Source organism: Emydura macquarii, unplaced genomic scaffold, assembly GCF_026122565.2.
Source record: "Emydura macquarii macquarii isolate MOO-44397 ecotype Brisbane River unplaced genomic scaffold, CSIRO-AGI_Emac_v2 contig_1254, whole genome shotgun sequence".
Taxonomy (NCBI): domain Eukaryota; kingdom Metazoa; phylum Chordata; order Testudines; family Chelidae; genus Emydura; species Emydura macquarii.
In genome coordinates, this window is record NW_027131391.1 from 2,193,657 (window position 1) to 2,221,235 (window position 27,579).

Genomic DNA, 27,579 nt, shown 5'->3' on the forward strand with positions numbered 1-27,579 from the left:
AGAGACCTAGACAAGTGTAAACTACAACCTGTATTCAAACTTAGTTTACTCCAAGGAAGCCATATAGGCGGCAGGTAGGGAAGTCTTTGCCTTGTGATGGTGCTCTGTACGATCATGAACACCTGAGTTTGACTACTGGTACCAAGTTGGCAGGGGCTGGGAGAGAAGAAGCCTGAGCGCTTAACCCCGAGGTTGTTATTGGGTAGGGAGAAGAGAAGTTTATTATCCAGTACCATGACACTCAACATTGTTAAACAAATACTCTTATCACTGGAAAGCTAAGGTTGAGGAGTATTAGTTACTGGTATTAGTTTCCAGTATTTGCAGGCTGGGATGTAATTTTAGTCATATCATTTGGATTAGCATCTTATCTGCCAGAGCTAGAAACACTTTGCCAGGCCACTATGCTTTTCTAGACACTAATGACATGAATGAATGATCTTTACTTAGACAATCTTTACCTTAAAAAATAGGACAGTAGACACTTTTCTTGGCACATACCACCCAGCTCCCAAGCCCTCTTTTCCCTGGGCACAGCCAAAAGCAGCAAGGATGAAGGGAAAAACCCCAATGAGAGCTAGACTCTTAAAGAGACTGAACAAGAGCTGTTATACAACTGCTACTCACACTGAAGTCAGTAGAACTGCAGGTGTTCAGAAATGCAACTAAATGAGCAAGAATGGAAAAACTGCTTGTGGAACAGATTACAGGCACGAAATCCTGCCAAGGAGCAGAGGATTTCAAAGGTCACTTCACTCTCTGGGGCTAGTAATGTGGTCAGAAGAAAGATCATGGCCTGGTTTACACTGATAGGCAAATTCGGCAGCAGTCAACAGGAGTTATGCAAGCTACTTATGTTGACTTCTTAAATTCCCTTTTGCACACCGTCTCCACTACGCTGCACCAACGGGAAATGTGTATCTGTCGATGCAGCGCTACGCTTTTTGGGGAAGTGGTTTTATTAAATTGACCTCCTGATTGATTGAGTGGGTCTTCACTTCTGCTCAATTGATCCGGAAAAATCGAACTGATGGCAGGAAATTTGCCACTGTCAATACAGACGTACCCTATGGCAAGTTGTAGATCTAAATAGTTTGACAGGGAGAAAGTCTGCTTTTGCAGGAAGGTTTTGGGTTCCCCCAACAGCACCTCTCCCCACAACCTCCAATATCTCCCTCATGCCATACACATATGGCAAAGAGACAGAGGCATGGCTACTCAAACTACTTCCACCTAGTCAATGGGCACTATCTGGGGATATGACTCAAGAGAAATAGGTAGCATCTCACGTATCTGCTACCACCACTAAATCAGAGCTTTCATTTTTATTTTATCTTTATTCCTGTGTGTTGTACACATGTGTAAGCAGCACTTCCCCAGATGGTTTCAAACAGCTATTAGAATTGCAACCTAGTTTCAAAGTGCTATGCCAGCATTAGAACATAGTAGTGGGCAGGCATATGATCAGTCTGTAAGATTTTTCTGAATTAGGCATAGCCGTGGCAGTAAAACACTACAGCCAGTTTAAACCCCCTGTAAGTGTCAGTACTCAGCACCCAGGCTAGCATGTTGGTGGATGAACAGAGGGAAAAAGTAATGTCTAAAAATAGGCTAGATTTAACCTACCGGAAGCAGGAGCTGTGCCAAGCTTCATTAACAGTCCTGTACAGTCGTTGACCGGCAGCAATGCTGTCCCCACAGCCCAGACATCTCCAAACCTCTTCACCTGCACACAAAGGTAGAGGGTTATTAAAGTGGATACCAAACAACATAAGCTTCCTTCATGTTATCAGGCAAGAATTCCCACAACCTCTGTTAGGACATTCCTTGAGTTACTTGTTCAATGTCAACTCCTCCAGGGACAGAAAAGTAAAAGCCAATGCCCACTATTGACACCCTCTGCCCAATCATAGAAAATGGGGTGCATTTACAACTGGAACCTTAACACGCTTGTGCACGTCTTTTGTCCAAAGATCTGTATGCCTCTCTGTAATGGTCATCTGCAGTATAAAGTAGGACTCTGCTTAATTTATTTTGCTGAATCACACTTGGTTGCCTTGTTCCCATGCACAGAAATGAGAAGGACAAACTGGTTCAGTATTTCAGCTATTACTCAGAAGCATTATATGCTAGGCTAGTTTAGGAAGCCAGGCTAGCATTTGCCCCATGCTGATGACTCAGAAGATTTGCACCAACTCATCTAATTAACTGGGTTTCCTAAAAAAAGAAAGAAAAAAAAAGGAGACGAGGGAAATAAAAAGAGGTTTGTTTTGAGGAGAATAGCCTTGACTGCAAGTCAGCTCATTCATTGCTATAAAGACAAGATGGTTGAGAAAATATCTTTTATTGAACCAACTTTTGTTGGTGAAAGAGAAACTTTCAAGCTACACAGAGCTCTTCCTCAAGCCCTGAAGTTGATCTTTCACCAACAGAAGTTGGTCCAATAAAAGATATTACCTCATCCCCTGCCTCCCCCCACCCCTTGGTCTCTCTGATATCCTGGGACCCATGTCTTTACTACAAGGCATTTATATGGCCTAATGGCTATTCCAGCTGAAAGCATACAGTGTTTCCAGGCAGCAAATAGGTGTTGGAAAAGAGGAACAAATCCTATAGGCCTGCGGTTACCGATCCTTCAGAAGCAGCTAGAGATTGGTAGGAGAATTTTAATGGCCTCTGCTAGCATTGCCATGATACTTCACACAGATATGAAGTTTCCAAGGAGTTTATAAGCTCAAACAACAAAAAGATGTTAATGATGGGAGAGATGGTGGTTGGTGTACGACGACAGACTACTCCAAGCATAGAAGGCAACATGCAGAGTCATTAAGCTAGGAGTAAAGGAAACTAAGGAGTGGTTGTTTGGGTGGGTGAGGTTCTGTGGCCTGCCATGTGCAGGAGGTCAGACTTTATGATTATGATGGTCCCTTTTGGCCTTGAAGTCTATGCATCTATGAGGCACACAGAGAGGTTTGGGAAGTGAAAGCAAAGCTTTAGGTGCTGGCAACATTGTGGAAAGGCATGTGACATATCTGTGCAATTGTCAAAATGCACCTTTTCTTCTACCCAAAGTTTTGTTCAACTGAGGTTGCATGAAAACGATATACTAGAGAAGGAACTCAACACTCATTAAGCAGGCACTGATCTAAAAGCCTAGAGTTCCAATTTATGAGCAGCCAGTTTTCAGAGAACAGGAAAACTTGATAGTAGCTCACTCAACAGGCTTCCCCGGTCATCCCGCCCCACACACACACACGCACCTCCCTGAGCCACAGGTAACAGGAGATGGCTCCTGTTCAGGGTCACTTGCTAGTTCTGAATGTCTGCAGCAAATTGATGTAAGCCATGGCTCCCCGGTGAGCAAAAGCTATTTCCAAATGTCTTTTCACTGTTACTGCACTCTGTGCAGTCAAAGAGTGGCCAAGGGAGCCAGAATTTCTGCTCAGTAGGTTAATTTTTCTGGGGCACTCAAACTGCAGGTTCCTTATTTGCTCAAGAAGCAGAAGTCAAGATTCCACTGAGGAGCCCTCAGTCCCAGACTCTGCACTGATTACCTCTGATGGACTCAGAAGGCTAGAAACTGGGATGCACATACATCTATTTGCATGTTTTGTTTTCCAAATCTGCAGGATACTCATTTGACACATAGGTTCTGGGTATAAGAACAGAAACACCATAGGATGTCTATCCTTGACTAGAAGCCTGGGAAAGAAAGAAATTTAATATCCAAAATCCAGCCTTCACATGCTTAGGTAACCAGACCAAGCAGAACAGAGCTCTAAATTATTTTTCAGGTATGAACAACTCCAGCAGACAGACTCCATTGTCCAATGCTGAGAGGAAAACACACCAGACTGTTTCAGGATTCACAACCAAAGTCTCTTTTCAAACCAGCCTCGGGTATCACAGGGAGCCAGATTTATTTCCTCATCTTATCAATTCTTGAGCGGTTCTCCAACGTCAGGATTTGGGATGGAGATGACGTTGCTAGATCTAACTAATATGATCCCCACAATCACCCGCCCTCTTCAAGAAATGCTTGTCTAGAACAAGAATGCACAAAAGGAAGACAATATTTAACCATTACATAGCTCTTTAGAGTTTGAAAGCACTATGATTGGCTTGCCAACTCCCGTATGAGGAGAACAAGTACCCTCATTTTATAGATGGAGAAACTGAGGAACAGAGACAGGATGTCACTTTCATAAGGCCACAGAGCAGATCAGTGGCAGGACTGAGATGATACAGTTCTTGGCTATTCCCAACATGCTCTGTCTATTTAACTATGCTGTACCACACAAAATGCTCAAGGAAATCACTTTAACCCAGCTACTTACAATACAGGGCTCCTCATTCACAGATACCACGTTGATTTAAAACCCAAGAGAAAGACGCAGAAGGCCACAGTCTCTGCTTCATTCACGTAGCATTAGAATGTGTGCTTCAGTTTCCAATAAGCCTGTTGCATGTTGCAGGGCAAAGAGTTGGCCCCTGAACCCATGCACCTAAGGAGTTACACATGAGGACAGGAAGCAAAAACTGCTCAGCTTCCCCAAAAGCATAAATAAAATAAAAAATAGAATTAAACTATTACCAGGTAAACTAGTTCTGGACTTCCTGCCTTCCTGTTGGATAAAACAATCTCTGTGCATAAGATACATTCTTTACATCCAGGTCACTTCTATTTAGTACCATAAGCATACAAAATACTATACAAAACAGAGCTCTTGCTCTAAATAATTTAAAGGCACAGGTTACTGCACTGCTATTAGTTAACAGTGACTGACAGTCATCCAGGAGGATCACACAGGGCTTTACAAATCCACTTCTAAATTCTCAGTAATCACCTCACTTGCCCCTGCAATGCAACAAACAACAGTTGAGGAAATTCCTTATTCATCTGAAGCAATCCTACATATCCAAGAGAAACAGACCACCACCACAAAGGAAGAACAAACAGAAGTATGTAATCAAAGTTATATCATTCAACTCAAATTCCCTCAGGACAACAAGCATACTGGGAAGACAGCCTGGGGAGAAGGAGCAAAATGCCTCATTGCTTATCAGTGAACCCGCTGCAGATAATCAGTAAGGCTAATCCTCAGCTAGAAGGAGGAGAGCTGCAACAGAACCTCTCAAAGTGAGAGGAGTATAAAGCATGAGTGAACCTCAATAACAAAGGACCCCATTCGGATTTTGCGTGTCTGGGAAAGCATGTCTCTGCATAAAGAGAAATCAGATATAATAAAAGACCACAATTGAATGCCAAAAACAGATTTATCTGGATGCCTACGCCAAAAAAGAGAAAGAACAGCCACTTTTGTGGAGCACTGAAACAGGAAGGCAGTTCACAATGTGAGTCACCACTAAATTCTACTCCTTTTCCTTCAAGCTTGCTGTATGACTGTGGCACCAATGTTTACAACAGGCTGGCAAATTCTGCTAAAATGTTCACCAAAGCTTTAGAAAACTATGTTCTAGAACAATATTTAAGACCAAGAGGGAGCTGCAATAGCCAATAAAAGAAACAATACAGATTCAATAGCAATGTTACATTACCAAGCAGGCAAGACATTTACAGCTTGTCAGCTGAAGTAACATTCAAATTAAGCTTGAAATTGATGTTCAGATACAAGCACTCAGAAAGGGATGTAAGAAGCTGGGAAATACAAAAGTATCCACAGTCTCCAGCAACGGAGAGGAGCTGGGTCACTCTGAACCCACATGTCAGCTATGATATGTGCAGCAGTTAAAGGAGCCACACACGCCCAGCCTTTAGCTGGCTTATAAGGGACAAGTGACTTCTTGATACCACACATCTACTTCTATGCCCCTGCTGCTCTGCACTCAGTTGGCAACTCACTGTCTCTCCCACCCTCCAATCAGCGTGAGCGTGATGGAAAGAAAGCAAAAGCTTACAGCCCAACACTCATACAGACGGTTTAGCTGGCCCTGACCACCAAGCCACACAGGTGTGTCAAGACTACAGAGAAAATGTGAGAGGGGGAGGGAGGCTGTGCCAGGGCTCCAGGGAAGGGGTACTTAGGGCACAGTCCCCCTCCCGTACAAGGGGAATGAGAGGAGGGGGGGGGCTATGCCCCGACTACAGGGAGGAGGCGGGCTATGCCCCGAAGGAAGGGGGCTGTAGAAGGGACGATGGGGGAGTGACAAAGAGCCTCAGCGACGCAAAGCAGCGGCCCCAGCTCCCCGTGAGTTCCCGTTACCGAGGGCGGCCGGTGCGAGCAGCCGCAGACAGCACCTGTCCCCAGCGGGGCGGTCCTGGCACGCAGAGGGTTCAGCCCGCCCCCCAGGCAGCCCAGCCCCGCCCTGCAGGCGGCCGGTGCCAGCGGGGCTGGGCAGGCGAGCAGCCCCAATCCCAGGGCGGGGCGGCGCGGCCTAGGCAGTCCGAAGACCGGAGCTCACCCCACAACCCCTCACCTGGCGGCCCCTCCATCGCCCGGCCGGGCTCGCTCCCCCTCAGCGCGGCGCGCGGCCAAAGCGCCCCCACGCCCTCTCTCCACCCGGTCTCTCCAGCCCTCGCTCGCACAGATTGACGTCAGCCTCTACGGAGCGCGGGGTGGGTCATACCGCACCTGGCCTGGAGGCGGGGGGCCTGCAATGCCCGCCCCAGGGCAAACATCGCACCGCCCCTTCCCCGCCGCGGGCCAATCAAAGCCCCGCCCACCTCTAGAAACTCCACCTCTTTATCGTCAGGACCAATCCCTGACCTGCCCATTGATGAGAATTCCTCCACTTCCGCCACAGCCCGCCCCTTCTCGGGTTGGGGCCAATCACAACTCGACCCGGCCCCCCAACCCCTCCCTTACTCAACACGGGCTAATTTTAAACCAGCTGGGAGAGGGGGCGGGACATGGCTGCAGCCTACCGCCACTGCGGGTGAGCCGGGGCAGCCAGGGAAGAGACTAAACCAGCCCCTGGCTGAGTCCGTCTTGTCCAGCTCCCATCCCCTTCCCCCCTCCATCTCCAGCCACCATAACCCTCCTCCTGTTTTCTAATAGAAGGAGAAAGGGTGGTGCCTAGGGTGTTGGAACAATTAGGGGGAGGGAGGAGGAGGTGATGAAAGCCATTGAACCAAAGGTTAAACCCTGGAGATGATGAAAACCATTTTAAGCTGGGGATGCATCAGCACCCCTAGTTCCAGCACCTGTGCTTGGTGCCCACCCGATACCCACTGCTGCCCTCCTCCTCCCTTGTTTTAACGGAGGGTATGGCCTCCCTTAGTTTATACTGTTCAACAGCAGCTTCTGCTCCCTCCAGCCTCTCCTCCCCTCAGGCTTTTACCCTGTGCCCCTTAGATTTTTTTGGGTCTTCCTCTGAAATCTCAGGACCGTTAGTGGTGGTACAATTCTTTCAACCATAAGTGACATTAAAGGTTGGGAGAGATTAAGTCCTAGCAGACATCTGAAAAAACCATGCTTGAGTCCCCACCCTTAGCTAGAGTGACTCCACATGCAAGATAGTTTCCTGATTTTCAAAAATTTTAATGTATTACATTTTTTCTTCCAGGCTTAAGTAATGAACCAAGGGGATGCCTATTTTTTTTTTTAACTTTCTCTGTTCAAAGAGGTATAGTTCAATCTCAGAGCTGGTGGTCTGTTTAGACCAGACATAGGGGAGGTATATGCTAGTACAGGCAGCACCTTCAGCTCCAAGGTACTACATATGGCATATGCTATGTAAGAAAGAATCAGTGGGTAGAGAGAACATCTCTTCAAGGCTAGTCTCCAGCAGCCTCAAAGACTTTCATTTATCCAAAGCAGGTAACAACAGCTGGTTCCTTCTTTGAGTGAAGAATACATCATGGACAAACATCCTACAGAGCCGCTGGTACCAACAGTGGCTCTGATACGGTTAACATTTCCCACAATAATATATAGATATAACTTTCTCCACAATGTTCACAGTACTGCCTACTACAGCAATAAATCCAAACAGCAGAAGGCAAGGGCATTGCCCATCCTTTAAAAAACGGAATCCACATAGGCCTAGGTCAATGTAAAACCATTTTTTATTCTAAATCACTTTCACAACAGTGAAAATTAGTGAACAGTAAAGGGTTGCACTATATGTGCCTTCTTTCTCTAACTGCAGGTCATGTGCAGTCTGAATACAAGGGAGGGAAAAATGATACAATACAAAATGCACACTAAGAAAACCAGAAGCATTAACACAAACTATTTCATTCTTGAATTGCCAGAAACCTAACGACTCTAAGTTCTGTCATTGCAGCCACGTCAGTTTGCACCCCTTCAGCCTCTCAAGAGCAGCTGGCAAAATAAGCTTAAAATTGTATATTTAAAAAAAATGATAGTTGTCTGGTTTAATACCTCTTTTATTCATGTTACAAAGGATAAAAGCTTTGAAGAAATAATCTTCATACCTGATTATTTCCTGAAGAACATTATCTCTTTCCTAGCATAGCAGTTTCTCTGAATAATGCTTGAAGGGAAGGAAATAAAATCCCTTTTATATTAGCAAATGAAACTTTCCTTTTCACCAGCAGGTGGAGCTGTCTCTCAATAAAACATCAAAGCAGTGAAAAAATTTCATAACATGGCCAGTTGCTGATAAAAATGCACTTCATTTTCAAAATACGGTATGCACTATTCAAGCCAATTTAAAAGGGATGACGCTCCCAAAGTGCCTGCACTGTTCAAACAGCACTTGAATTACCTATACTCAACGGATTGACTCCTACCAGATCTTGCATCTCTGTACATGATAGATGAGGTTAAACAGTGCAGAAGCCAGCATTTGCAAAATCCTGCTTGCTGAGACTTTTAGGGCAGGCAAACAAAACTCCTACCTATTCCCCCCACACCATCATGCTACAGATGGATGAACAGTTTGTGTTTAGGCAAGTAAGTTCCATTGCTCCTGGTCACAGTTGTCATACCCAGGCACTTCATCCTTGTACATGAGAAAAAGCCTAGCTCCTGAAGCAAGTCAGTGAGTTTCTAAATATTGATTTGTTTTGTCAAATATCGTGATTTATTGCCCAGGAAGTCACAAAATTATTCTCTACAGAAGGTCTGTTTCCAAATATTAGTGATCTGAGTCAAAGAACAGCATCTCAAAATAAAAACAGAAGAAAATCCTTCTGGAAGTGTCCCATCAGAATTAGAAGAAAGTCAAACAGAGGTAACAATCTTGCTAAGAAATCCCTCATATTTCAGGTACTGTAGATCCAGAGGGATTCATCAGAAATACTTTTTAAAGCTTTATAACCAACAGAATTCCATAAAAGCTTTCAGAGTTGTGGGCACACCTTCTGCAACATCCTCCTACAGGCACAAAAATATTTGTGATCTCCTGTCCATCAAATTAATATCTTTGGTAAATCTGCAGCAGCTTGTGCACTACGGCTATTCCTTATAGTCTGGAAGCAAGTGTGCACTACCATCCAGGCAATGCTCTTACACTATTCCCTACAGTGGCACCTGCTAGGAAAGGTTAGATTTAATTTTTTTGCCAAAATAATTGTGTTTGAAAAATTAACATCAAAACTCACTTAAGAAATCCCCATTGTGGCCCCTCTCCCCAAACAAGAGGATCTCAGATCTGTATAATTATTTTATTCAGAGTACACAATAGTCCTGGGAGTCTCACAACCTTCAGAGAAGGAGTGAGTGCAGCTACAAGAACAGAGTTAGGAGGGTATTATCCACGAGTAAAGCCAAAGACAGCTGCACAAACCCAAGGAAAACAACACTGCTTTGTCACTGAAGAACAGCACCGCATGTGGCCAGAAAGGTACTCTACTGTCCAACAACCCTACCCAGCCCCATTATGAGAGAATTTTCAAGTGTCTAACTCCAGAAAATTCAGATTATTTTACAATTTTAGGCTGAAGTTTCTTAACCTCTCCTATTTCAGCCATCCAAGTGCCATGGACTTTTCACAACTCTGGTGAATAACAGCAGGTATAGAACACTGGTTTCCAAAGCTGATTCCATTTTCAGGCAGGTGCGCTACCCAAGAAATCTTATTAGTTCTGCAAGATATTTCTTGGCAAGAACTGGACTTTGATATAAAAAGATTAAATGATGTTCTGGAACTTCAACTGATGCATTTCTTTCCCACCACGAAAGTTACACACGTGATACTGATGAACAATGCAGTAGGTTCCTTTCCTCACCTGCCCACAGTCCCTCAGTACCAGTGCCTTCCACATAAACCTGTCCTAGCTGATTGGCACAGGATTTCAAAGCAACACTCCCTTTGAGAGTGAAGCTCAAAGCTAGGTGCATGGTTGTATCTGGATACCTGCAATATGAGACATGGCTGAGGTAAGACATACTTTTTAACTGTTATTTAATTCCAAGGTTCTGGTGCAGCATGCGAGATTCATCAGTGTGTTGTGGCACCATTGATTCCTGGAACCTGTGATTAGTTATGGAACCAGACACCAAGAGGTTTAAAGTGGGATGGGGGAGCAGTCTTTAACTAGTTCAGAGACCCTGCTGACCAGGAATATACAGGGTATAGAGCAGAGTTATGCAATCAACAGCCAGAACATGATGACCAGAGCCACAAACAGGAAGAGGCGGGATAGGAACTGCTCGTCCACATACTGGGGAGTCCCTGGAACAGCTGAAAAACAGGAAATAAAACAGTTCAGTTCTTTCCTCTTCTTCAAGATGTAGTATAGAGTGCACATAGCATATTCACAAGACTAGAGAGATTAGCAAGGAACCCACCAGTTAATAGACTCTGCTGCTGGCAAAATTTCCCTGTTACAGAAATGATTCAGACTGCCTTGCCCACACTGGGAATGAGGAAGGAACGTAAAACAGTGTATCCACAAAGCAAGATTGCTATTGGCCTGGACATGCCCCTATTCCAGCAGGCAGCCCTCTCCAAAGTATTAAAGTAGACAATGATGAAGTAAGAAATCTGACTGAGGTAGACTACACTACACAATTTTGCAACCTTTCTATCAGCCCTTCTCCTCCACAAGAGGAAGATACCTCAGAATAAGCAAGTTATAAACAAAGAGAAAATATTTAGGGGGATCTTATACCAATAAAACTAGTGGGAAGCTTAAAGGAACTGAAAGCTTAAGTGTGTCCCTCTGGAACACTGTTCAGAGCCTGCAGATGAACAACAGATTTAAAAAAGGATTAATGGCAATCATTAATTGCCAGAAGCTGGGAGCGGATGGATCACTTGATGATTACCTGTTCTGTTCATTCTCTCTGAAGCACCTGGCATTGGCCACACTCAAAAGATAACATTGGTTTGATCCAGTATGGCCATTCTTATGTACTTATTTAACCTGAACCAGCACAAATCCACACAATCTCTAGCTCCAAACAGTCACACTCTTACACAAGCAGATAGTACAAAGCAAGGTACAACTAATGGGTTAAATGATGTTGCCTAAGGGTATACAACTTAGCAGCCTTTTCAAGAGTTTAAGAATCCAGTTCAGTTTTCTCACACTATTCCAAATGAAATACATGGACTGAGGCTCCTTACTCTAACACAGTAGGGCAGACTATTGGCTAAAACATTTAACACAGGCAGCCCTGGAAATCTTGGGTTGTAGGTTTTCTGCCCAAAACAGGCAGACTCTCGCAGTTTGACTACTGTGCAGAGGGGGAGGAGTTCAACTTTAGAGGCTGTTTGGTAATCCTCAGAACGAGGCCACTATATTCAAGTAACCAAACTGGTTTTACTCAATTTACAGCATTGAAATTAATTCACCATGAAGTTATTTGTTGTAACATATAGGTGATCATCTTGAAGATGAACTGCAAAGCAAAGAAAGTAGTGTTCCTGCTTTTTACTTTTCTTTATGGTACATAAAGACTGACAACATTTTCCCCCCCAAAAAAGTTCTCTTCCCACATATACAAAATATTATTTTTCCTTCTTTTTAAAAATACTAGAAATTCAGGTCTCAACTTCCCTGGTTTTCCTAGAGAATCTTTTGGAGGACTGGAGTGGAAGCTCTCAGATTATTGAAAGGTTTTCCCAGCTCTCACTTGAGTTCAGTCAGACAATTTTTTGTTAAAATTTGTTAAATTTTTTGTTAAAACCTGTTTAATCTGCAACGTCACTATTCTTCTCCAGTTCTTCAATCCTCCAAAAAATCCTTCAGCAAAACAGAGAGAAGTCATAATCTGGTATTTTCTAATGTACGACCACCAGAAAAACACCTTTAAAAATGTGTGTATTTACATACATACATACACATATTATAAAGAAACCGCAAGGAATGTTTTCCCTTTGTTGTTCACCTTTAAATGATTTGCTCTACAGTGCACCAAGACTGTGTGCTCAACAGGATGTTTCCCTACATGCTGTTTCACTGGTTTGCTTTGGCATACAGACAGTTTAGTGATTTAACAGGTTCTTTGCTTGAAAAATACAAATTAACCTCTATGAAGTTTATTCTCGTGTGGGATTTTTCCAGAAAGTGAGAGGCATAATACCTGGTGGAGGCCGCCCATCATTTATGTTGAATGCTGTGGCAAATATACCAAAGGGAAATGCCCCAATTCCAAATGACATTTGGAAGCCACCATCTCCAAACCCAAAGCCCTGGAATCCCTGCAGAGAAGAAAAAAAATGGAAGTGAAACATATCATTTAAACCATAAGCCACAATAAAAGCCAAGTATTCCCTCTCACTGGACTTTTTTAGGCTAAATGAGGATCACACTGTCTGGCAGCTTTCAGTTTGTGCCTGTATTGTCCCCCACTTCCTTTAGCTTCCTCTTCTATAAAGAGTTTCACATAATAACAAAACATGGTATAGTAACCCAACAGCTTGGTTAAAAAAAAACCTCAGGAACTGCAGCTCAGGTTTGAGGGCTACAGGTTAGCAAATGCTAAATGTTTTTGTAATTCTCTCATCTTAAAAAGTACCAGATAGCTGACAATGTATCGTAATTTATCTCACTGGATATATCACTGTTTGTTTTTTATTTAAAAAGAAGCTCTAATTCTGAGTCAGTATTTGCTATCCATCAATGTAAAACAAAAGCAACTGAAAAATTACCTAACATTGCTCCTCCTGATATATATAAAGTGCGGTGCACAATTACTTTAAAATTGTGTTCCTATAGCACCATAGGTACACATGGACCTTTATGGGAGAGAGGGGGAAGAGTTCCTGTCCCAAGGAGCCTACAATATATGTTGAACACAACATAATGTGATGCAGGGAGACATGACATCAAGGAAAGAGGAGGAAAGGAAGGTTTGCTTTATGATGCAACATCATTGATTGACTGTACAGGGTCCAAAACAAAACTGCAGGGTTAGTCTAGCCAAGCAGAAAAATGAAACTCCTGAATGAAGGAACATCCAAATCCTTAAAATGGGCGTAATGTTTAGGAAACAACTAGTATGAAACAATGATACTGTAAGGAACAGCTGTGGGAGAGCAAACAGTTACTCTAGTCCTAGACTCCACCGATCCATAGAAGATTGCCTTCTTGTCTCAGAATTATATCAATGGTATCAGTTCTCGAGAACATTCTAGTTTCTCACCCTCCAGCTTTGAGAGAGTACAGAACTGATCCCACTGGCATAATTCTTAGGTCTAAAGTTTTTGGACTGACCCCTTGATTTGATTAGTAAAGATTCTGACTCTTCCGCCTTTGTTCTCAGGAATCTTGTCATCAACTCCCTATAAAGGGGGCCAGATGCAGCAATGTTCCTTTGTATGGCATTTCCTGGAATTTCAGAAACTGAAGAAGCAGCACCACTGCTGCAATGTAATTTATACCATATTCCTCCGATCAATGGCAGCACCTGCTAAAAGGTTCTACCAAGACGCAGCAGCTGATTTAATAAGAAGGCAACTCTCCACAGAGAAAGAACTACTGGGTTCCCATTTATTCAATGCTGAAATGTTCCTTAGTCATACCCAGCAGGACTGTTTGTTTGAAGCAATGAGATATATGAGTGCTCTCTGGAGACTTGAAGCTGAATTACATGGAAATATGCAATTGTTTCATCAGGTCACGCTCATTTCTCACTGTGCTAGGAAACTCTGGTCTATCCTGATAGCTGCTCCCCACATACAGCCTACTATTTATATTCACTGTATTTACATACCAGGGCTGCTATTTGTATACACCCACCCACTCCATTTTCGGTGCGTATACAAAGACATGGTAATGTAATGTTCTATAGCAAAGTGGATATCAGCATACAGTGGCAGATGCACTCATACACACAGCATACATTTCCAAGATAGCTCTCATTTGACAAAAAAGGAGAGATGTTTCCAGGGCCACTTTCAGAAGCACTGCACCACTTATGCCTAGGGAACATGTCCTGATTATGAAGGATAACTTTCCCAGCAAGACCATCCTGTACACTTTAATTGTAAAGTTTGATTAAAGTTATCTCATGCTCCAGAATGCTGAGCAATGGAGCCATCCACAACACAGCATCAGGTACCAAAACACTTACAACAGGCAATACAGAAGGATCTCCACAGTTGGTCTTCCTCTTCCCCAAACCCTAATACAATCCTTCCATTTTAACTTGTGTTTTACTTACCCCTCTGTTCTCTGGTTCAGGTCTCTGTCCCTGGGGTCGTGGTGGAGTTTTTTCTCTGGAAAAGACGGTTGAGTTAGTGTAAGTGTAGAGCTATCTGGTGTAACATTAGAATCCTGTGATGGTCTGGCTATTAAAATAGAACATTGATTGCTCTTTCGCAGATGTCCAGAGACCAATGCATTGTTGCAGCAGAGTGGTGTGCAGCTAGCTTACTAGCAGGAGCCAGCAGGCCTACCGGGTATTTGAAACTCCAGTTCCATATCCACAAACTGAGATTCTACATTTCTGTGTAGCAACATCCTCATTACATTTCACAACTGAAGCTGATCACAGTTCTCAAGCTCCCCTGAGTGTCCGGTGCAAGCTGCCCTAGTCAGGTAATGTTTTGTATAATGTGTTATCTTCAGTTAGTAATTACCATTCAATTCAAGATAAAATAGATTGCCACAGATAAGCAAGACATAGGGTGTGGGAATCCAGGCCCTGGGAGAACCAGAATGTATTTGGCAGACATGTCAACTCCACTTAAGCTTTGACCATCTCTAATCTGACACATCAGGTGTACAATAATTAGGCTTGTGGTTTTCCCAAAGAAATAGCTGCATTTGGGTTCCTTACCTGGGGTCCTGCTGCCCAGTACTACCCCTTCCATAAAGGGGAATAACTTTATCTCGACTGATTCCTGCTTTACAGACAGGACACACCTGCCTGTTTGGCCTGGTCTCTAACCACTAAAAGAGAGAAAATTAAAACAAAATGAGTAAGGCATCACAGAACAATTGAACAATAGCAACATGTGTTTCATACAGCCCCACAAAAGCCAATCAAATAGAATTCTATAGCTATTCAGAAAAACAAGAAGGCAAACTGCCTACCATTTGGAAATGCTGAAGGGCCTCAGATTTGGGCAGTACTTACTGCAGTTTAGTATAAAACACTTCAGGAGATGTGATATAGCAGTGTACATTTGTAATTTGGCTGGAGAAAACTCTGACAAATACACTGTAGAAACAACCCTACATTGGCCTGAGGAAGGACTAGTCTTGTCTTGTCTCGTCTCTAGTTTCTATGATTCTAACATACACAGAGTAGGGGTGTAACAGTAAATGTGGACAGAGAAATGCTTCAAGCTTTTAACCTACATACTAAACTCCCTCAAGCTCTCATACGTAACCTCTCCTCCCTGCATATTTGACCAGCTAAGACACTGAAAAAAAAAGGGACTTTTGGTCTACACTTTCCTTTCTCTGGAAAAGTGGATTGCAAATTATTGCATGTTAAGTTTCATTAGTGCATTTTGGTTGCCCTGGAGTGAAGGAAGGTGTTCTTAGAAAGAGAAGGGGATATTGCAACTTCTGACAGAATACCCTAGAGGACTGAGGGGGTTCTTGTGTAATAGGAGCTGATGAAAGACAAAGTAAAAAGAAAATGATCTTACCTGGTGTAAACAAGGCCAACTGTTGGTATTCCCAGAGTGATTTGGTCACAGGGCAGAAAGAGAGAAGGGGAAAAAATGTAGTTAGTAAACTAACACCGATATTTGACAAATATAGAGAGTATATTGGGGACAGCACACCTAAGAGACAGTAGAAGGTTAAAGAATCCAGCAATGTCAGTTCCATAACATTGCATTAGAACAAAGTGAACTTCTGAAAGTGCAGCCAAAGTCAGATCTCCTCTGGCCTTTCTAGGTTATACAGTTAGTTAGTAGCTGATAGTAGGTTGCTGTGATGTGGTTTCTGTCCATTCAACCCTTGGTCCCTGTACTCTCACCATCTAGAAGGTCTACAGCCTTAGACATCAGCACAAAAGTCACACACAAGGGCTTAAATTCATCTTTCTGGGCCTTTTTGCACAGATTCTGTTCACTGATCCCAGGAGCTCCTGTCCTAGACAAAGATGCAAATTAGAAAGATGCCAGCGGTATGATGTTAGGATCTTAAGAATTAAGGGAGGAACACTTGGCTAAAATATTGGGAGAGATATGGAGAAATGTGCATTATGCAGCAGCACTAGATTCACATGCTGTTAATTCTAAAACGGGTACAAAGTATGAGGAACAGAGTAGGGTTATACTGACTTCTTTAAGACATTTAACTTAAACCAAAGTCCTTGTGGCAACTTTAAAAAAATCAAAGCCAAACAAAAACAGGCCACAAGACAAGACTGCTTGTCAAAAGGCACGGCAATCAACTGCTCTCAGAGTGGTATGAACAATATGCAGACTGTCCACCCAAAGACTGGATCTTTAATCCTGATGTAAAATCATCCCGTTTAGGTAGTTTCCTGAAAAAGCCGTGTTTAGCAAGAAGCTTCGATTCTAAGAAAAGCCAGGTAGCCAGGACCTCCAGCTGATATGTTGACACCAGAAGCCAAATTCCACTTGCTTACACCCATGCAACCACACAGATTTACACTGAGTCCTGAATTTATCCATAGCGTTTAAGAACTCACACAATTAGCAATATCCACCCTTGATAAACTCCAGAGGGGTAGCCGTGTTAGTCTGTATACAGCAAAAACAACGAAAGTTCTGTGCTAAAATTAAATTTGTTAGTTTTTAAAGTGCCACAGAACTCTCGTTGTTTTTCCTTGATAAACTGTTACATTTTTAAAAAACATTTTGGGGGAAAGGGTTATTTCCTGTTTCATTCCACTTTTCAACTAGACTAAAACAGTAATATTTGAGGCAGAAGATATCGTTGCAGCCCACTGCAGTACTGTGGAAAAGCAGGGCTATCTACCTCAATGCTCAAACCCGGACAAGACTCCTGGGAGGCATAACATTCATTGTGTTTGTGGGACATCTGCCCAAATTGGACAGATGGTGGAGCTGAGGAGCTAGTGTCATTGCCATGGTGGTACGGGGAATGAAAAATAGCCCCACAACATTTCTGCCAGCACTAGCAGCGAAAGGAAGCTTGCGGTGCAGGTGCAATTTGCCTCCAAATTCATAATTTGGACTCTAGAGCCTGCTTCAAGGACAAGTTGCAAAGCAGTTCCAGGTATGGGTGGCTTACAGAGGAATTTAGACCCAAACACTGGGAATGTGCCAAGCCAGAAGGCATGCATGAGAATAATATTGCTCTGCCAAATTGTATTAATCAATTTTAAGGCTGTGCAATTCAGTTTTTAAGCACAGTAATCCAGACAGCTACCAAAAAGCAAAACTTAAGGAGACCAACATTAGCCTGAGAAAACTGTATATTTAACAGAAAAATGGATTTTGGTACAGAACAGTAAATTAGCCAGTTTCTGTTTACCGCATCCGATTTCAAGTCCACAGTCCCATTCACATTTTAAGATAAGGCTGGACTTTTCATCTGACATGTAACCTTGCTACATCCTCAGCTCCTGGATGATAAATGCGTGTTTCCCCTTGGCCCACATATTCTGGCCTACCTAAGGAAAGCAGTATACTGACCAGAAGAGGTGCCCACACAGGCTGATAACTGCATCCTTGGCAGTGTCTAAACAGATGTTGCATTCAAACGTGCTGTCCTGATTAGTATTGTCCCCAGCACCATTACTACTGCTGCTGCCACTGGTCCCTCCAGTACTGGAGTTTTCAGTAGATGTAGACGCCGTAGGTCCTTTACTCGCCATCCTCAGTAATTAATCAGATCCAAGGTCAGTAAAATCTTCCAACTGGAATCCTATGATACAGAGAAAGAGAAACTCCACTTGCATTACACTGTTACATTCTTGTCCTATTTGAAACTGAAAAAGGAAAAAAAAATATTGAGGTGATTTGCCCAAGGACCATTTGGATCCCAGATTCCAACATCTCAATTTTATGGTAGCCAAGAGGAGTCTTTTTTAGAAGTTAAGCTGTCTTGAATATCTGTCATACGGCCTAGCTACTGACATTACTTACATTTTAAAATTCTGGGTGCACTGACTGACCAGCTCACTCAACCCAAGGCTGAAAATTAAGACAGGTCTCCCCTCTCCATCTTTTTATAAATATCACCAAACAGAAGTTACTCTTCTCAAAGTGTATTGTGGATCATGTACACTTAGTCATATGTGCTCTCCCCAAAATTCAGTACAAGCTACAAATGTCTGAGCACAGCCTGAAAAGGAGTTTAACAAAGGACCAGGTCAGGAGAGCAAGTCACCTATTTCTTCTAGAATTCAGTGAGATTTATAAGAAAATTAAAGTAAGAGGCCTTTTTTATTTCCCCCCCTTCCAAGACTCAGCTTGAACAGACTGGTCATTCAATGCACCTAGGATTTTTTTACATCCATTAGTTCAATTAATCAGGAGTCTGGGAAAGAAAGGGGGATAGAACAGTGATCCTCACACCTGGGTGAACTGATTTAAATAATCAATTTTAGTTGTTTTTTGCATTGGTATTTTTTAATTATTTTTCTAAAGACAGGTTGATTCTCATCGGTTGATAAACATTACAACATGTTGACTTGCAACTGAATATAGTCTTGTTATTAAATTGGTACTTCTTTTCCAAACACTGTATCTATACACATTTATTTAAGCTGTTATATAGCTTAATTTACATTTATTGAGATTCTTAATTTTTATTATGGTAGAAAATGGTAAATGGTGTTTTTCTTATATACTGGATTTTTTTTTCCACTTGTGATTTGTGTCAAGTGCCTTTTGAAAGTTAATTGGAATTCACTTAAAAATGCACAAACAAAACCAGTATTTTAAATTTTGTTGTTAAATAGAACTACCTTAAACGTACTGGATACATAAGAAAAAAAAGTTTATAAAAATGTTTTGCATTTGAAACTAACTCATTTATTAAACAAAGGAAGTATTATCTGTAGTTAGTGAACTGTAACAAGTGTTTCTGGTCACCCTGTCCTTCAAGATTTTAGAACCAGTAGAACTCATCCTCTCATACCTGATTTTTATTCCTAGACTGGGAGAGGAAGACAAGCTTTCCTACTTTTTCTTTCTTAACTTTGACTGAACAAGTCATTGAATGGAACTAGTTGAATAAACTAAAATTTAAAAAGCTAGCCTCTTCTGCAGGTGCAGAGAGAATCTGCTGTCAAAATCTGGTTTAGCACTTCAACAAATTTTGGTTTCAGCTGCTTAGCAACAGACTTACATCCGCTCAGTGGTTTGACTTTCCTTATAACTTGGCAACAAACATGTACTGCTTAATTTTTTTATTTAATTTGAAATTATTTTAATATATTATAACAAGCCTAGGCCTTAACGTTGATTGTCAGTTTCAAATTTAACTAGGTAAATTTATATTTCTAAAAATAAACCTGTATTTAATTTCAATTAAAAAATTCAATACATTTATTTTAAAACATCCTTGTTTCTTAGCCACCCTTCCTCTCACTGATGCCATGGCAGTGGGTGGAAGTGAGTAGTGAACATTTCTAGCAATTATGTTGCAGAAGCACCCCCGGATACTGAGGACTGAACATCCCAGTTGTTTGTACAGCTCACAGGTGACTTACACTAACATGTTACCTGGGCAGCACATGTCATGTATGTCTGCTCAACAGGATTCTCTCTCTTTTTATTTCTTTCTACTAAAACATAACTACCTTAGTATGGGATTTCCACAACATGCGAATCCCAAAGCACTTAACAGAATGGAGACAGCCTGGGCACAAGGCATGTACATCTCAGGGAACAGAGATATACTTTTACTGTCCAATACAAATACCAAAAGCCTACTCTGATTTTTAATCCAAAAATCAAGAGCAAATCTATACCTGCTAGTCAGTCCCAATTAACCAGGCCAGAACAATTTAAATCCTAGTCCATTGTACTTTCCATGAAAAACACAAGGAGCTCAGATACCAAGATGCTGAGTGTGCTATAAATGCCTAGATACCCATATGACAGAGAGAAACAGAGGACTGTCCAAAACTTTAATAAATTCACAGAAATTAAGTATTTGGAAAGGGCAACTAAAGCCTTTCATAAACTACTGACTTTGCAAAACTTACCCCAAGAGTACTAAAGGCCACCTCAGCTTCCTGAATGATGCTGAAGCACAGATATAGAGCTGTTAAACAAAACTTCAGCCTCTCCCGTTTTTATCTCAGAGTTCTTTTCGTACAATGCAATTCCACTGTAGGACTAGGAAAGTGTCACGCCTGAGCCCAATTAAAGTATTGCATCAACGACAGCACAACAGAGCAAATGGGGAAAGAGAAGAGATTTATTTCTACAGAGCCTTTTCACTCAGTTACATCATTTTGCATGGGGTCCCAGAAGGACAACTCAGTGTTCACAACTGCCGTGCCTTAATGCACACTGCTTCTCAGCACTGCTGACTCCTCGCATTTCATAGCATGGCTTCATTTACCATCATCAGCAAGGCAGTTTGCTGTACATTAAAAAAATGCTTTAGTACAGGAAAGGTGGAAACTCAACCAATTCCCAAATTACACATTTAAAAACAATTTTCACTGTTCTCATGCATCCTTTCTATCAGAATCTTCATCAACATTACCTTATCTTGCTCAGATAATGAATGTTTAAATGAACCCCAATAACAAAATGATACAAGACTAAAGCAGGAAGTTAACATTTTAAGTATCAGGATTCACTCATATGGTATTCTGCCTTAAATACTGGTTTAATATTTTAGGAGGAAAAGTGGGGGGAAAGGTTTATCCCTACAGATTCGGGGATCCATAGCGTGAATTTTCTGACCTGGATTTCATTTTCTCTTTAAAGCAGATTTGGTCATATGCAAGAGAGACACCAGATGAACAAAAGGGTATACTTAGTTCTGTTCCTGACAATCTCTCTCTTCACCTTACCTGAACCCTCGGGTGCCTCAGTTCAGCTTTCCTTCACATCTTTCTCCCACAATGCTGACCCATACTTCTGGAAAGACTTTCCTGACACCGTATCTGCACCCACTTTAAGTCCCTCTTCAGTACCTTCTTTCAGATGTGAACCCCCATTAGGAATTCATCAATTTAAAAAATAAAATTACAAACATAATGAATAAGCTATGACTATAAGAAAACAAGTAACCTTCTGAGCATGCACTGTGCAAGTCTGTCTCATTCCCACCCATTCGTCTGTTGTAATCTCTCACTGAGGCACAATGTGTCTTCTTTAACTTAGTTTGTAATAAACTCCTAGGGCAGGGACAATCTTATATTTGTCTGTAAAACACCATGCACACTCCTATGGTATTGTATAAATAATAATATTTGTCAAATTAAAATTAAAGTGAGACAGGATTTGATAGCAGAGAGTAAGAAGCACATCTGATCATTCCATAGTAACTAGATCACTTATGGTCCTCATCTCTGAGACATCCCATAGAAAATTTCTAATTGGAACAGACTCAGAAGTTTGGGAGTATATGATAGCAGCATCACTCAACCAACTGACCTTGTGAAAAGAAATGATAAGCAGAGAAACAGGTTTAAGAAAATCAAACAAAACAGGCCAGCCCAACCTCCTTTTGTATTTGATACAAATCTTGATTCAGGGCTCAGATGAATGGGACAGCAAAAATGCCTCAGGATCCACTGTCACTTTCAGATTAAAGTAAACACAAAGTGGGAAGAAAGGACTGGAATGTACAAAGGTGCTAGTCTAGGTTTGCAAAACCTTTGCCCTTTAGACCAGCTCTTCAAGTCCCATTTCACAAATGCCAAGATCATTAAAGAAACTGAAGTAAGGAAAAAGTGCAAGAGGTAGTTGTGACCTCATGGCAAGCTTTCAAAGATTTTCCATTTTTCTTCCCTTGTTCTTTGTTAACAAGACATTTCCGTGAAAACAAAATATTTGTTTCTTAAGTGTCCATCTGTTCCTGTTGTTTATTCCCCCATTTGAAGTCATCATCCCCTGTGATATCACAACTGGTTGCTGTGGAAATGACTGATATCACAGTGTATTATTACTTGACATGGGAAGCAAACAGCAGGAACAGATGAACTGTTAAGAAACAAGGAACTTGTTTTCATGCAGATGTCCTTATATAAACAAAAGGGGGTTTGGGGAGAAGATATATGTGAAGGGATATAACATGCCTCCCTTTTGGTTATCCAGCCTTTTCTGGAGCCAGTCTGGTTGAAAGAGCAGATGAAACTTGAGAAGAAGGGAGGTCTTTAAGAAGCAGATGGCACTCTGAGGCCTGAAAGTTCGTTCCATGGCAGCTGAGAGCAACAGATGGTCTGAGAGACCGAGGAGGAAATAATAGTGTGGGAGACTAGTGAGGTTTATGTGACCATCTGATCACCTGCAAGAAGCAACTTGGGAGAAGAAACCCACAAAATATTTTGGAAATATATTCTAAGGACAAAGAGGGGAGTAAAGAAGTGGGGAAATTATGAACCAGGAAATACTGGCTGCGTGCATCAGACAATGAAAGAGACCAAGTGTCTGGATTGAAGAGAAATGAGAAATTTGCCACAGGTACAGCGATTTGCCCCTGAAACTATCAGGAACTTCACAGGAAAAAAGGGTTATGACATTTTGAATTAAAGCATCCAAAAATCTCAATGACAAAGAGCACATATAAACAATAATACAGGGTGCAGGATAGAAAACATCAGAAAATAACATCACCTAAGTGATGAATCATATTTGCAGGATATATAAAATGTTGAGAAGTGTTTGCTTTTCTATGTTCGCTATTTCATAAATATTAAGAATAACTGCTTTGCAATTGGGCTATATAAGTCACTGGCTAGAGATAAACATTTTTAATTATTATTTCTCTTTGCTGTAGATCTGAAATATGAGATTTAAAGGAACACTGTCAGGTTAAGAAACTGTAGAAAAATAAGTTTCTTTACTCGTGTTACTAATGCATCAAACTTTTACATTTAAGATTACTAAAACTGAAAGAATTTTCAAAGTCTAGTTTGTTTTTCACCACAGATTCTGTTTTGTTCAGGTTCTGAATTCCCCTTTGCTTGGACAATGAACATTTGGCAGGTTTATTTTCTTTTCATGACTCGCACAATATTACAATGTTTTTGTTTAAAAAAATCAATATTCATTAACATTATAAGTTTCAAGAAAATTTCTCTCTTGACACTAGATTTGGAAGAACACCCCCACACATAAAACAAAACACAAATCTGAAACCTAAAATTTGAGTGTTCTCTAAACTTTAAGTGTACCTAACATATATGGTCATAGGTCACTTTTTCTTCAAGAACTGACATTTGCTGACAACCCCATGAAAACGGTAAATTTACTTTCTGACATTCACAGCATAAACATACCTGCTGAAGTCAAACTGTTAATTATTAAACATAAATTTATCTACCTGCCTCTTTACTCCCTTCCCCCATCTCTTGACTGGTTATATTTTGACTCACTCTTTAGACAATTAATCATACATGTCTATTCTCCTTTTGTGGTTTTTATGTTGCTGTGCTCTATATCTCTTTCAGTGTTAGATGAAGTGTTCCCTACGTAAGCTGAACATCAATTTAAAACCCCATCCTGCAAATGAATCTATGATCATGGATCTATGCACCAATACAGAGTCTTATTTAATTCAGTGGGTCTCTTCACAGACCTGTACTAGAGGATTTAAATGCAGGATTGAGGCCAATGTTTAAAAAGTGATTTGGAATCCATTGAGATTAAATGTGCTATACAAATGCAAAGTACTTTGTTAGTATAAAAATTACTGTGAACACCAACCAGTCAGAAAATATAAAAGACAAAGATAGCTTTGTTCTGTTTTATGCTCTCTCTTCCATTAAACAGATAACAGATAGATTCACACAGAACTTGAAACAAAACCTACTAACAGACTTGTTTTTTTAAATCTGGGCAAATCTAAGGGATAAAAAAGATGATATAACCAGTTAGATAATGTAGATAATAATCTGAAAAATATTCAGATGACATTATATTATGGAATATGTTTTATAGGATTAAATCTGTCATAAATGTATTATGTGATCTAATTATTAGAACTTAATAGGTTGGCAGAGGAGGTATTGTTTGAAAAAAAAAATTTTAAATCGCTTGTCTTTATGTGGTTTAAGACACATAAAGCAATCCCAGAAGGCAATTAAAATATATCAAAAGTTACTACATTTGACAATAAGAACCAAAACCCAAACCTTGAAGTAGTTATGAACAGCCACAGCTTTGAGAAACACTTATGAAACATTTTAGGTCCCTGGGGAGAAAAAAGTCTAAATGTAGAGAACGACAAATAATGTAAAGAGGCTGAAACACTTTATAAAGGAGTGTAAATTATCTGAATGTTTACAGATGGGGAAACAAAGCATTATTTCCCTACAGTCACACATGAAGCCAGAAGCAAAGAGGAGAACAGAATCCAGGTCTCCTCACTACTGGACTCATGTAGTGGGTAGTACCATTGGACAGTGCCATCTCCCTAAGTTGCAAAAAGTAAAAATCACAAAGTCCCACTGTTACATATAAACCTAAAATCTACTATTCTATAATTCATTAAGGAAAAGACAAGAGTGATCTCAGTCTGTTTTGATCTACTCTCAAAACGATTTGGACACGAAAATCAAAGGATGAAATTTAAGACCATTAGGGCTTGTCTACACTTACCTTGGAGATTTGGCGGTAGTCGATCGGAGTTACTCAAACTATGGAACAAATTTGTGTAACTCCTGTCAACTTCTGTGCTTCTGTTCTGCGCGCCATCTTCACTGCACTGCACTGACGGGAAGGCAGCGCTACGCCACTTGAGAAGGTGGTCTTAATACATCAATTTCTGGATCAACTGAGCGGGTCTTCACTGACCGCTCAGTCGATCCAGATAAGTCAATCTGACGGCAGCAAATTAGAGAAATGACTACAGCACAGTCAGTGTTACAATTCCATGTACAGAAGGAAGAGCAACTGGGACAAGATACTGTTTACCAAATAACGTTTTAGGACTACACTACAAAGGTAAGTCGACATATGTTAGGTTGACTTATAGCCACCACATTAATTACTGCAGTGGCTCATGTCCACACTACCCCCCTTCGGTTGGTGGTGTGCATCGTCACCAGGAGCACTTCCACCTACTTAAGAAGGGCAGTGTGAGGTGCTGAGAGACCTGTCTTTCAACTCCCTTGGGAGCTCCCTTCTGCTCCTTGTCTTTCAGCTCTGTTGGCTTCCTTCCCATTCAGCACTCCAGGGGAGTTGGGACAACTGGGCTCTGGCAGCTCAGCTGAAGCCCTGAAATTGACAAGAATGACAGCGACATAAGGAATGCAGTGTCTACACTGACACTGGTCACCCCACCTACACCGAAAGAAGCTGTACACTGCTCCTTGAGGTGGTTTTATTACATCAGCATAGCAGGGGAGTTACATCCATGGGAGGAGCCTGTCATTGCGTACACTGCCACAGTTTTGTAGACAAAAGCTGACTATTGTCCACAAAACTCTGTAATGTAGGCCAGCCATTACAGACACACACCTGGGGGGAAGGAGTGTAAGTGGTTGTTTCCCTTCTGAGCCAAGACAAATACTCTGACACTTTGTGCCAAGTGTTAGTTTGGGACAGGACGCATTGCAACAAACTGCGATTTCCAAGGTATTGTCTTGTAAGACTTATGAGTGACCCAGTTAATGGTTTCAAGTAACAAAAACGAGAGAGAGAGGAAAAAAAGTAAGTTCAGTGTATCAGCGAGGAGACACCCCCTTGCACTCGAACTGACCGCCCGCCCTTCCTTCCCCTCACGGACTGACGGACGGACACAATAAGGGCGGGAGGCGCCTGTCTGAGGATCCAGAGGTTTCGGCTTCTCCTCAACCTATCGCTAACGTGACAGGAGGCACAACACCGCCCACCCTCCGCCAGCTCCTCCCGGTCCACGGGCCCCAGCCTCCCTGTAGCCCAGTCCCTCCTAGGCCCCTTGCCCTCCCTAGCCACCATCAGCAGGAGCCCGCTCCGCCTCGCCCCACCACGCGGGCCCCTTCCTCAGCCCGCTTCCCGTTCCCAAGCCTCTGCCCCACGCCCGCCCAAGCCCCCAGCCGCCCCCCACCCCAGGCAGGGCATCGAAGCCGCCCCCCGGAAAGCTCAGGCCCTTCCCGCTGGTGCTTACCTGAGCGGCAGGTGCCGCGGCTCCCCCGACGACTGCAATAGCCCCGCGAGTCGGGCTCTCAGCTCGCTCCAATCCGCGCTCCAGAGTCTCCTCCCGCTCCGCATCCGGATCCGGACCCGTCCCCAGGCCGCCGCTGGCGCTACCGTGCCTGGTTGTCACCTGATCCCCCGGAAACCCAGCCCCGCCTGCATTGCAAGGGACCGGCCTCTCGGCTGGCGCACGGGGCCGCCGCACCAGGTTCCGCCTGACAGAGAGACCGCGGGAGCGGGGCGACGGGCAGGCGGCGACCTAAGGAGTGGGGCCTGTAGAGCCCATCAGCGACGCGAAAGGAGTCCGGTTTCCACACAGGCGAGGGGGAAATATAGGTTGGTTCCACACACATTGGTTCCTGGGGCGGGGGGTGGTTAAAGTCAGCAGCCTTGGAGCAGTTTTTATAGTGGGGGTGCTGAAAGCCATTGAAGAAAACTGTAAACCCTATGTAATAGAAACCACTTCAAGCTAGGGGGGTGTTACTGCACCCCTAGTTCCAGCACCCCTGGTTAAGGTTAAACACAAACGATGTTGTTTCTACTAAACTTGAGACTGGACCACAGCGTGCTGTAGAGCCTTGGTTCTCAACCTTTCTAGACTACTGTACCTCTTTCAGGCGTCTGATTTGCCTTGCGTACCCCCAAGGTTCACCTCACTTAAAAACTACTTGCTTACAAAATCAGCCATAAAAATACAAAAGTATCACAGCACACTATTACTGAGAAATTGCTTCCTTTCTCGTTTTTGCCATATGATTATAAAATAAATCAACTGGAATATAAATATTGTATTTGCATTTCAGTGTATAGTATATAGAGCAGTATAAACAAGTCATTATATGAAATTTTAGTTTGTACTGACTTTGCTAGTGCTTTTTATGTAGCCTGTTGCTAATATCTAGATGAGTTGATGTACCCCCTGGAAGACCTCTGCGTACCCCCAGGGGTACACGTACCCCTGGTTGAGAACCACTGCTGTAGAGTGTGGATCCACAC

The 27,579-nt window shown here is 42.2% G+C and overlaps 2 protein-coding genes across 3 annotated transcripts in view; both read right to left on the reverse strand.

Annotated features, from left to right (window-relative positions):
- The window catches only part of LIMK2 (LIM domain kinase 2), a 42,403-nt gene extending 35,752 nt beyond the window's left edge, over positions 1 to 6,651 (reverse strand). Inside the window, exons 1-2 of the mRNA XM_067550060.1 lie at positions 6,439 to 6,651; positions 1,627 to 1,726 (exon numbers count right to left, since the gene is read on the reverse strand). Of these exons, the coding sequence (XP_067406161.1) occupies positions 1,627 to 1,726; positions 6,439 to 6,454 (116 nt within the window). The 5' untranslated portion in view covers positions 6,455 to 6,651. The remainder of the gene's footprint in view (positions 1 to 1,626; positions 1,727 to 6,438) is intronic.
- Positions 6,652 to 7,596: 945 nt separating this feature from the next.
- Positions 7,597 to 26,873, reverse strand: RNF185 (ring finger protein 185). Of its 2 annotated transcripts, none has more exons than XM_067550076.1 (7): positions 26,555 to 26,873; positions 17,968 to 18,199; positions 15,982 to 16,000; positions 15,162 to 15,274; positions 14,544 to 14,598; positions 12,462 to 12,579; positions 7,597 to 10,614 (listed from the first exon to the last, which is right to left on the reverse strand). In XM_067550076.1, exons 2-7 carry the CDS (start codon positions 18,147 to 18,149, stop codon positions 10,517 to 10,519), a joined length of 585 nt encoding a protein of 194 aa, XP_067406177.1. In that variant the 5' UTR covers positions 18,150 to 18,199; positions 26,555 to 26,873; the 3' UTR covers positions 7,597 to 10,516. The 2 variants fall into 2 exon arrangements, with proteins under 2 accessions (XP_067406177.1, XP_067406178.1); XM_067550077.1 differs by lacking the exon at positions 26,555 to 26,873 and adding an exon at positions 21,312 to 24,429.
- Between the last annotated feature and the right edge of the window lie 706 nt (positions 26,874 to 27,579).